Raw genomic sequence first — 12,801 nt, forward strand, 5'->3', positions numbered from 1 at the left:
TCTTTCTTTTCACTTATCCATCAGTGGAATTATTGTGCACTCAGTAAAGCTCTTATTAAATGTCTGGACATCCAGCCCTATAAAAAACAGGGTCCTGGAAGGAGGAGGTTTCTCAGATCATTTGGAAGATCAAAGTCCACTTCATTGGAGAAGATCATGGACCCTTTAATGTGTCATTGGCTCAGACTTCAGCCTTAGTCTCTTTTATTGTAGATAAAATAATTTTAATCCCCATAATCCTAACTTCTTTCTGGGATATTATATTCTAAACCCTCTAATTTAATGTGAAAGCTGACAAATCCTGATTATAGCTTCATGTAATTGAATTGCTTCTTTTTGACTACTTGCAATTCTTTCTCGTTCATCTCTGAGTCCTAGAATTTGGTTAGTGATGTTCCTTGGAGTTTTTATTTTCTTTCCAATGGTGATTAGGGAATTCTCTCAATTTCTATTTTATCTTCTGGTCCTGGGACATCAGGTTAGTTTTCCTCGATACTTTCTTGAAAGATCTTGTCCAGACTTGTTTTTGTTTTTTTTTTTTAATTAGGACTTGGGTAGTCCAATAATTTTTAAATTATCTCTCCTGGATCTATTTTTCCAGGTCAATTGTTTTTCCAATGAGAAATTTCATTTACCCATTTCTAATTTCTAAGCATTTATTTTCTTCATTGAGCTTTTGTATTTTGTATATAATTTTCTGTTTTTAAAAATTCTATCTTTCAATAGTTATTTTCTTTAGTGAATTTTGGTATATGTTTTGTATTTTTTGTATATCTTGTATATCTTTTCCCATACTATAGACTATTTTTTCATGGTTCTCTTATATTACACTCATTTCCTTTCTCATTTTCTTCTAATTTTCTAATTTTCTTTATAAATTCTTTTAAAGCCCTGCAAGATGCCCTTTTTTAGGCCTAAAACAAATTACATATTTTTTTGAGACTTCACATGTAGCCATTTTGACATTGTTGTCATCTTCTAAATTTGTGCCTTGCTCTTCCCTGACTTTCTATAGTAATTTTTTTTCCCCATTTTGTTTCCCTTTCTTTTGTTTTGCTTTTTTTTTTTTTTTTTTTTTTTGCCATTTTTTCTGGCTATTTTGTGATTTGGTGTTTTTATATGAGTGGGTTCTGCTCCTGCACTACAGCCTAGGTGCTGGCTTGCATTTGGAGGTAGCGCCTCCCTGATGGCCAATCTGTATTTTAAAATACAGATTTTATATTTTAATCTATGGTCAACATGAAGAACAAATAAATAATAATTAATACCTATGCATTAGGCAGTTTATTTTGCAAAACTTTTAAGGAACCACTAGAAAATGGAGACCCCGACAGCAAAATTAATATTGAACATCTGACCTTGTAGAATGGCTGTGTCACTGGAAAGAAAGGGATGAACATGAAATTTATTATGGGAGTGTAATCAGCAGTTTCACAAACACAGACTACTTGTGTAGCTTTTCTAATATCATATAGGTATAAGGAAGTGGAACTGAAATTCACATCTAGGTCCTTAGTCATTAAATCCAGACACAGAAGAGGCCTTCCAATTCAATCCTCTCATTTTATACATGCATAGAACAGTGAAATGATTTGACCTAGATAACATGATATTTAAGGCCTGATTTGAACTCAAATTTTTCTTGCTTTGCGTTTCCTAATCCACTGTATCAAATGCCTGTTTTTATTCCCCCCCCCCCAATATCAGAGATTAGGAACAAAGGAGTGAACCATAAATTACAGATTAGCTATTGACAAGAACAATTTTTAAGTAGTGAATATAAGACATGATAGACTGGGAATTTTCTTCTCCACTTCTCCCCCCCAAAACAAATTGATCTTATCCTACCAATTTGGAGGATAGTGTTTCCTAAAGGTTTCTGGAGAGAAATATAAGGCTACAATAGTATTATGTGCCTGAGGAAATTAATATTGTTTTGCTGATATCTTTTCTGAAAAACATTCTACATTTTCAAAGTTGTACCTTGTTTGAATCTTTCAGTATAAGTATGACTAAACCCTGAATTAATTTCAGAAGTTCCTAATTTTGAATGAATAGGAAACTGTAATTTAAATTAAGCAAACTAACATTAATCATCTCCATTTTTGGATCCTAAATCTTTAAGTGTCCAGAGCAAACTGGAACCATAGGGTATAGGTGATCCTCTTTGAAAAATGTAAATATTTGTAAATAGAGTAACATTCTGATCTACTCATCTCAAAGTGAGAAAATTTATTAAATATATAGAGATGACAAGAGTCCTATCAGTGAAGCAGATACATCTCTCTAAGAGGACTCACTCACCACATGCAAATCTCAATTTAGTTTATTTCTATCATTAATTACAACATCCTGAATGTAAAATGGATTTACATACTTCAGAAGAAAAGGAGTACCTAAAAGGAAGGAATATATGTCAGAGAAAAGTGCAAGATAATGAAAGCAAATTGTATCTAAATGACAATTTTTATTGTCATTTAGTCATTTTCAACTCTTTGTGACCCCATTCTATCCACAGAAATTTTTTTTTTGGGCAAATATACTAGAGTGCTTTGTCATTTCCTTCTCTAATGTATCTAATGGAATCTTTTGTCAAACAAATAGAAGTTAAGTGTTTTGCCAGGATTGCACACAGCTAGGAAATGTCTCAGGATGAATTTGAACTCAATTTTTCCTGGTTCCAGGCCTACTGTATGATAGTACAGTACTGAGTCATTAGCTAGCTGTTGGTTTATCTATATGACAATTTTAGCAAACCCTAAAATTCAAGGTTTTTCAGATACAACATATCTCAGGACTAAAGTCATTATATTAATTCATATCATAAGATTTGACAATGCTATAAAAATGTAAAATAAGCAAAGAATAAGAGAGCATGATAATATTTTATGGACTGAAAAACTATTAAAATTTAACTTCTCAAGCTTTTCAGGAAAAACTGACATTTCAGATCCCAAATAAGTTAGCTAAACTTGTAATTCTTTATTTCAATTTTTGCTGGTTCATCTTCAGAAATAGAACTTATCTGAATCCCTGACAAAACTCCTAACAATGCTACTTATTTAATTCCCTAATTTTCTGATTTATTTTCCTTTTTTCAGGGAGAAGTAAGCTTTCTAAAAGGTATATAGCAGGAGAGCTGGAATTAAACTCTGAGTTTCCTAACAAACCCTGCTCCTAGATCATTGCCTTCATACAGGGTTATCAAAAATGGATAAGTCATAGTGGAGAGTTCTGGCAAAAGTTGATTCATTGGAGAAGATGACAAACCAAACTCCACTATCCACTGTTACAGATTCCAATAAGGAAGATAAAGCCCTCAGCTCAAAAGATGTCCTGTTATGGGCCAGAACTCTGAACTTGAAACAAGGATTCTTACAAAGTGTTAAGTCAGTGGAATTGATAAATACAATGGTTATCTAGTTTAGCATGGTGCTTAATAGTTCTCTAGTTCAGTACATGTACTTAGTACTTAATATAGTTTCACAAGATTCACACCTATGATAATGGAGTATATAACAGCCAGCAAGGACTGGAGGAGATTTCATTCCATCTTTGGTCAAGCTTCTGGTGGCTCTCCTGGAGGATTGAGAGGCAGATTCAGTCATCCTATCTCACACCACTGTGGTGGCAGGGATCTCCTCCTTAGCTTCTCCACTCAAACCAAGACTCCGGAAAGCCTCTAAGAAAGTTGGCCTGGGCCCCAGGCAAGGAAACTAGATTGTGAAGGAGATAATAAAGAATTTGGACACCTGGCTACTCTTGTGGTAATTACTCAACTGAAAAGAAGGCTGCTCTCCAAGACCTCCAGAAAACCACTGAGAACACTACAATGTCCCAACATATAACTGAAGAAGAAAAGAGGATAATCAAGGAGCTCAAGTTCTAATCAAGCCCAAAGGAAGTTTAGCTGTGATGTGTCTGGATAGAAAAAGGAAGATGAATTATGTATAGGAACATAAAATTTAATATATATAAATGAAGGTAAGCTGGATGTGGTCAAATAGGGGATAGAAAGTTTATACATTGAAATCATGGATGTTAGTACATTTAGATGAATAGGAATGAGTGAATTTAAATCAGAAAATCATTAACAGCTATTACTGTGGGCAAGAATTCATTAAAAGAAATGGAGTAGACCTCATAGCCTCATAGACAATAAAAGGGTAAGAAAATAAGTATTGGGAATAGAATTTCAAAAAATGACAGAATAATATGTTTGAACCCAAGGCAAACCATTAAAAATCACAGTAATACCAATTGTAATACAGTAAAACAACCCCTGAGGCTGATAAGGTCAAAATAAATTAGTTCTATAAAGACTTACATCTTCCAGAAATAACCCTGTAAAAAGATGTCACATTCATCATATGGGATTGTAATGCTAGAGGAGGAAATCAAAAGATAATTGGAATAATAGAGAAGTTTAGCCATGGAAATACTTAAATAAGCAGGAGTACCAGGTCATTTTACTTTTCTCATGAGGAAGCAGTTTGCAGGTCAAGAAGCAATAACTAAAATTGAACATGGAACAACTGATTGGTTTTGGATTAGCAAATGAACATAACAAGGTGTATGTTGTCACCTAATTTAACTTAAATGCAGAATATATCATGAGAAATGCCAGCCTGGACAAATTTAAATAAAAAAAAAAAAAAACCCAGAATTAAGGATGCCAGGAGAAATGGCAAAAAAATTTCAAACATGCCAAACATACCACTCTAATAGCAGAAAGTAAAGAAGAACTAAGAGCTTTTTGATGAGGATAAAATGAGTAAAGGCTGGCTTAAAGAATAACAAAAAAACATAACAATTTAGAACTTGGCAGTGTTCCCATCACTTCCTGGTATATAGAGAAAGAAGAAATGGAAGCAATGTCAGATTTTATATTATTGGGCTCAACAATGATTGTTGATGGTGATTGTAGCCAGGCAATTGAAAGATGTTCACTACTTAGAAGGAAAGCCAACATACATCTAGACAGCATAATAAAAAGCCAGTGAGAACAATTAGGAGACTATTGCAAAAGTTATATGATAGACTGAACTATGAAGGTGGCTATGTGAGTAGAAAGAAGCAGATTAGTGAAAAAAAAAAACACTATGGAAGTAAAAATAACAAGACCTGAAAACTAACTGAATATGCTAGGTGAAATAGTTTTAAGAATGATGCCAAGGGTGGGGGCAGCTAGGTGGTATAGTGGATAGAGCACCAGCCCTGAAGTCAGGAGGACCTGAATTCAAATCTGGCCTCAGATACTAAGTGTTACCCTGTGTGACCCTGGGCAAGTCACTTAACCCCAATTGCCTCAGCAATATGCCAAGGGTAACTGAAAAAGGTAGAAATAAGGTCTTCTAATGCTATGATTAGTGATATGCATACATATTTGATAATTTGATTACAATATTATATTTTACATTTTACCTCTTGGTGTAGGAATAGAGCTATCAGGTCCATCCAATTGACTCAAAGGGTCATTTGTATCAGGTATTTCCATTTCACCTAAATGAAAAAAACAGAATATACCTTTAAATAATTTTATTTTTGAGTCATTTTCTTCTTTCTTTCAAAGAATTCAATCTATTAAAAAGTTTGTTTATCATCATCAAACATATATTAAGTTCATACTATGTGCAAGGCAATGTGCTTAGAATTAGAGACATTTAAAAGCATTAGATTTAAACAATAGAAGTCAAGTATTTTCTAAACATTTTATTTCATATCAGACATCATTACTGGCACATTTGACCTTTAAATTTCAGTTTACCTGAGAACATCTTCATGATAAATTGCATTTTGTGTTCACTGATTAGATTCACTATCTTTCTTTCTTCACCTTTTCCCGTAGTTACTATGATTTATTAGAACCAACTAACTGAAGAAATGGCAAAGACCCATCAATAGAACAGCTCTCCCTAGGTAGATGTAACCAATACATGAAAAGCTCAATTTAGTTTATTACTATCATTGATGAAACATAACATAGATGTGATACATAGTTACAAAATATGAATTGCATCAAAATGAAAATATATAAAGAATGATTATTATATAAAAATTCTGTCATCAAACACAAATTAAGTTTAATTAGAAATCATATCATCTCTTTTAACAATGAAAAATTAACTCCCTTACATTTCCTTCCAATATTTTTAACCCTGAAATAAACTACTTTCTCTTCTTTTAATAACTTAAAAACCAACATCCATTAAGTCCTTTTCACTGTTCCTGTCACAGATTCCTATATTCTTAATTTGATAAATATTATCTAGTTTCTTAAAAATTCAATTGTATTTCAAGAATGATCTCATAGTTTTACTGAAAGACTAAATTTCAAAGCCCAGGGTCTGTTTTATTTGGTAATTGTGTGGAAGCTACAATTTCACTAATAAAATAGGCTGTGATAAATTTGGATGCTTTCAATAAATTCAGATGCTTCCAGACACTTTAACTTGATGTGGAATTTCAAATTTTAAAACAAACTCATAAATAACTTTTAAACAGATCTGGGTATATGGAGAATTCACATGCACCCATGCTAATTTCTCTCAGTCATTAAATAAAAATTATTCCTAAGTCATCATGCTAAGAGAATTGCAGGTAATGAAGTGCCATCAATGACTTAGCTTACCCTTCAATATTGCCAGGAAAATAAAGAATAAGAAGAAAATACATACTAGATTCAAGTTCTCATCAGATCTTTTGGTATATTTTTTATGAGTATTTTTATGATTTCCTGCAGATTTTAGATTTATGAATAAGAGCTTATGTTTATGACTGCTTAGGATACTATGTTGCCCACTACAACTCCAGTTGTACAAAGTGCTGAATTTGGAGTCTGAAAGGATTAAGTTCAAATTGAATACCTGGTAGCTGTGTGAACACAAGTTAGGTCATTTAAATACTATAAAGCTCAATTGCCTCACCTTTAAAATGGGGACAAATTTATTGAGAACATGACAATCTATATGCAAAATATTTTACAAACTTTAATTAACTATATAAAGTTTATCTTTTATATTCAAAAGATACAGATTAACATATATATGTATATGTACCTAAAATTACATGTCTTAATTGTTGGAAATGTTCATGTTCTAGAATCAGAAGAATATTGTACACAGTAATATCAACACTGTATGATGATCACCTTTGATAGACTTAATTTTCTTCAACATGCAATGATAAAAGAGAATTCCAAATGACCCATGATGGAAAATGCAATCCAGAACTATGGAGTCAGACTATTTTTCATTTTTTTTTCTTTCTCATAGTTTTTTTCCCTTATGTTCTGAATCTTATTTCATAACATAACCTATTGGGGAAATATGTTAAATATGACCGCACATATATAACCTATATCAGATTGCTAGAGAAATGGTCAAAGAATATGAACAAGCAATTTCCAATGAAGAAATCAAAACAATTAATAGTCATATGAAAAGATGCTCTAAATCATTACTGATTAGAAAAGTGTAAATTAAAGTAATATTTTAATATCATTTTACATTTATCAGATTCACCAACATGGTTTGAAGAAGCAACAAATATTAGAGAGTATGTGAAACAATTGGGATACTAATTCATTGTTGATGGAATTTTGAATCTATCCAACCATATCTGAAAGCAATCTGGAATTGGGCCCAAAGAGTGATCAAGCTTCTCTGCCCTTGACTCAGCAATACCATTACTTGTACTATTTTCAAATATGACTAGGGAAAAAAGAAAAGAACCTAAACATTCTAAAATGTTTATGGCAGCTCTCTTTGTAGTGGCAAAGAACTAAAAATTCTGCAGATGTTTATTAATTGGGGAATGATTGAACAAGTTGTAATACATGTCTGTGATTAAGTATTACTAAGTCATAAGAAATGATGAGTTCAATGATCTTAGAAAAATATAAAAAGATGAATGAACTAATGAAAAACAAAATAAAAATCAAGAAAACATTATAAACAAAAACAATAATGTTTTAAGAACAACTCTGAGTGATGATTATAAATTCCAAAATGAATCATAAAAGAAACATGAAGAAAGATGGTATTTCTATCCAGAGAAATAACTAATAAATAGAATAACTTATAAAATAATTTTACCCAGCCATAAATAACTCCCCTCCACATATACATCCATATCCACCTCCATACACATATATGCATTTCTGATGAATGGTAGCCATCTTGAGGTGGAGAGAGGAGAGGGAAGATGAAAAGGAAAAAAATAGAAATTTACATGATAATTTTGTTATTTGAAAGGAGTAGCAAGTTGTGGATAATAGACTTGCAATTTCATCTGCAATTATTTTTTCAAAGTTTACTATGTTTATAGAAATGTTTGTTTTATTTCACAAATTAAAAATAAAATAAAATTTTAAAAACCTGAATTGGTCAAAGAGGGAAAAATAGTATGAAATCTTAATGAAGAAAATAAATCCTTAAAAATTAGAACTGGGTAAGGAGAAACTGGTGATTCCATGAGAAATCAAGAAGCCATAAAGCAAAGTCAAAAGAATGAAAAATAGAAAAAAATGTGAAGGTATCATTTGGAAAACAAGTGACCTGGAAAAGAGTTTTAAAAGAGATCATTTCAGAATTATCAATGAACAGAAAGCCATAATCAAAGAAATAACTTAGACATCACACTTGAAGAAATAATCAGGAAAACCTGCTTCAAAGAATCATGTTATGAAAAAAATACCAAAATGAGAACCAAATGAGAACCAAAAAATTCCCAGGAATGTCTTAAGAGCCAAATTTCAGAGCTCCCAGGATAAAGAAAAAATATTTTAAACAGAAATAAAGAAACTATTCAGACAGCATGAAGACTAAGTCTGAATCCCACAAGATTTAGTAGCTACTACATTAAAGGAGTTCAGAGAATGGAATATGGCATTTTGAGGGCAAAGGAGCTAGGATTATAACCAAGAATCATCTAACTTGCAAAACTGAGCAGGGTCGGGGGAATGGACAATCAGTGAAAAGACTAAGGGTGAATAAGAAATTTGATTTTCTTTTAAAAATTTGTTTTAAATATTTTTCTCAAGTATTTTATTTTTCCAAAATAATGTATGTATAGTTTTCAACATTCATTTTTCTAAGATATTGTGCTCCAAATTTTTCTTCCTCCTTCTCCTGGCTTTCCCCTCCCCAAGAAGGCAAGCAATCTGATATAGGTACAATCCTTTTAAACATATTTCCATATTTTTCATGTTGAGCAAGGAAAACTAAACCAAAAGAGAAAAAACCTTGAAAATGAAAAAGTAAGCAAACAAAAAAATACTCTGCTTTCATCCATATTTAATTGTCATAGTTCTCTCTCTGAATGCAATTGGTGTTTTCCATCACAAGTCTATTAGAATGGTCTTGAATCATCACATTGCTAAAAAGAGCCAAGTCCATCACAGTCAATCATCACATAATTTTGCTGTTATTGTGGACAATATTCTCCTGGTTCTACTCAATTGACTCTGCATCGGTTCATGTTAAGTGTTCCCACGCTTTTCTGAAATCAACCTGTTAAGCATTTCTTATTAGAAACAATAATAGTCCATTACATTCATATACTATAACTTATTCAGTCATTTCCTAACTGAGGAATATGCACTCAATTTCCAGTTTTTTGCCACTACAAAAAGGGTTGCTACAAATGTTTTTGCACAGATGGATCCTTTTTCTTCTTTTATGATCTCTTTGGGATACAGACCCAGGAGTGACACTGCTAAATCAAAGGATACACACTGTTCTATTGCTCGTTGGACACAGGTCCAGATTGTTCTCTGGAATGTTTGGATCATTTCACAACTTTAGCAACAATGTATGACTGTCCTAGTTTTCCCACAACTCTTTCAATATTTATCATTACCTTTTCCTATCACTTTAATCAATTTGAGAAGAAAGAAGTGATACCTCACAATTGTTTTGATTTGGATTTTTCTAATCAATAGTGATTAAGGAATTTTCCATATGACTTTAAAGAAATTTGACTTTCAAGTACATGGCAAAACCAAAAACAAAACAAGGTAAAATAAAAGAGAAATCAAAAGGTATTCAGTAACCTATTTACCTTTCTTTAAGAGAAGACAGACGATGAATCTTTATCATTAAAGCAGTTCAAGGAATTTTTACAGAGAAAAAGTGTATGAAAATTGTGTTGGCATGGTGTAAAGAAACTGATAGGTTAGAAAGAGTGATTACTGGAAGAGGGGAAAAGAAAATAAAAATGCAGAAAACTGTCTCATATAAAAGGAGAAATCTAAGAAAGAGCTTTTACAATACTTGCGATTGAACAATGCTTGAACTTCAATAACATCTAACTTGGTTCAAGGTGGGAGATAAGGGCAAAGGGATGTATGAAAACAAGAAGACAGAAAAAGGGCAGGGACTTTGAGCTTTTCCAAAGTCCCTTTCAGAAAGCTTTCGATAATGCTTCAAAATTCTGAAGCATCAGAACCCATAAAAAATGGGATGAACCAATTTTCCAAGACAACTTAGAAAGTTGGCAGCAAAGGACTATAGTACTGGCATGAGAGTATGGCTTGCACTATGTCAGTGTAAGATATGTCTGAGCAAACCAGTGGTAGGCCCTTGAAAAAATAGAATAATGGCAATACTAGCTGCTTCTGAAGTTCTCAGCTCATAGATAATAAAGGGGGAATTAGACAGTTAACAAAATGAAATTACAAAGGTCTCTTTACTAGGTACAGAACATTGTCCATATTCAGATCTGGGTCACAGTCCTAAAGTGAGAAGTACTAGCACAGCAGACCTTGTGGCTACAGAGGAGTGAGGACCTTGATCAAAGTTCCAGAGCAGAAGAGAGTGCTCATGGTCACTCACAGAGCAGAACATAGACTAGGACAATACTAAATACATTTCTTATATTTTCTTGGAAGACTAGAAAATTTAAAGGTTCCCTAGAAGCATTCTGGGAACAGCAGCACAAAACCTTTGAAACTTAAATAGTGAGCTCTCCATTCTGGAATCAGAGCCTAACTATAATATAAAGTTAAAAGCAAAAAGAAAAAAATAGAGTACAAAAATTAGTAAACAAGAAAAAATTATCCTAATTATGAAAAGTTATTATTGTGACAAGGAAGATCAAAATACAAACTCAAAAGACAACAAAGGCAAAACTGCTACATCCAAAGACTCAAAAAATGTGAATTGATTTCAGACTATGGAAGAGATCAAAATAGATTTTAAAAATTAAATAAGAGAGATAGGTAAAATATTGGGAAAGAAATAAAAATATGCAAGAAAACCATGAAAACAGAGTCAACAGCTTGATAAAAGAAATACCAAAAAAATTGACTTTTTTAACACCTTAAAAGACAGTAAGTCAAATGAGAACAGAGGCACAAAAATAGAATTAAGATAATACCTTAAAACCTTGTTCAGAAGTGAACAAATGGGAAAAAAAATTAAATGCATAAAAGAAGAACTTAAAAAGCAATATTGGCCAAATGAAAAAGTAGGTACAAAAAATTCACTGAAAAAAAGAATTCCTTAAAAACTACAACTGTTGTTGTATGTCCTTTTTTCTCAAAGAGAAGAACAGGATCACAAGAGTGATGTCATAACTTGCAAGTAAACTGGATTTGAATTTAAGTGAGGCAAAGCTGAACAATCCTCAGCTTCATTTCTCCTCCAGAGTCCAGTGGCAAGACAAAAATCAAGATGATTGATAATACCCAGTCCCCACCCCACCAAGGGGAAAAAAAAACAAATGGAAAAGCTTAAGCTTGAAGAAAATTATTCCTTAAAAATTAGAATTAGGCAAGTGAAAGCTAAGGATTTCATGAGGAAAAAAAGAAACAATAAAACAGAGTCAAAAATTAAATGTTAGAAAGTTTTTACATGCATTTGGAAAAAAACAAAATAGTAAATTGAAAAATATATCCTTATTAAACTTAATCATTTAAATCTGTAAATATTGGTTCAGGGGCAGCTAGATGATGAAGTGGATAAAGCACCAGCCCTGATGTCAGAAGGACCTGAGTTCAAATCTGGCCTAAGACACTTAACACTTCCAGGCTGTGTGAACCTGAGCAAGTTTCTTGACTCCAATTGCCTCAGCAAAAACAACAACAAAATAACAACAAAACAACAAAAACAACAACAAAATAACAAAAAGATAGCTTCAAAAGGGGAAAATATAAATTCATAGTTAATTTGTAATAGAAATTTATCTTATACAACAGAGACCTAGGAGGGAAAGGGAATAAGAGAAATAGTAGAGGGATGGTAAAAGGAAAAGCAGATAAGAGAAGGCAATGATTAGATGCCAAAAAATGACTTTAGAAGTAAGACAGGGTAAAAAGAGAGAGAAAAACGATTAACAGAAGAAAATAGGATATAGAAAAATGCGCTGTTAGAAATCATAACAATGAATGTGAATGGAATGACTTCACCTATAAAATGGAAGAATATAGCAAATGGATTAGAAAATAGAATGAAACAGTGAATTGTTTGAAGTAAACATACTTGGAACAAAGAAACAGTCATAGAATTAAAGTAAGGGGCTGGAGAAGAATTAGGCTTCAGCTAAAACAAACAAACAAACAAAAGGCAGGGATAACAATCATGATCTCAAAAAAAGCAAAAGCAAAACTAGACTCAATTTAAAAGATCAATCAGGGAAAGAACATATTGCTAAAAATAATAACAACAACATCATAGAAGTAATACCAATAATAAATATACATGCACTAAATGGAAAAATTTCCTGTTGTAAACTGAGATCTTTTGGGGGAAAATGATGCAATCTTTGGGGAGGCCCCAGAAACTCCCAAACCCTGGGAAA

General features: G+C 32.3%; 1 protein-coding gene across 1 annotated transcript in view; it reads right to left on the reverse strand.

The window, feature by feature from the left end:
- ROR2 (receptor tyrosine kinase like orphan receptor 2) overlaps nt 1-12,801 on the reverse strand; it is a 249,428-nt gene that overhangs the window by 71,198 nt on the left and 165,429 nt on the right. Inside the window, exon 2 of the mRNA XM_012541012.3 lies at nt 5,425-5,502. Within this exon, the coding sequence (XP_012396466.2) occupies nt 5,425-5,502 (78 nt within the window). The remainder of the gene's footprint in view (nt 1-5,424; nt 5,503-12,801) is intronic.

Source organism: Sarcophilus harrisii, chromosome 1 (genome assembly GCF_902635505.1).
Source record: "Sarcophilus harrisii chromosome 1, mSarHar1.11, whole genome shotgun sequence".
Classification (NCBI taxonomy): Eukaryota; Metazoa; Chordata; class Mammalia; order Dasyuromorphia; family Dasyuridae; genus Sarcophilus; species Sarcophilus harrisii.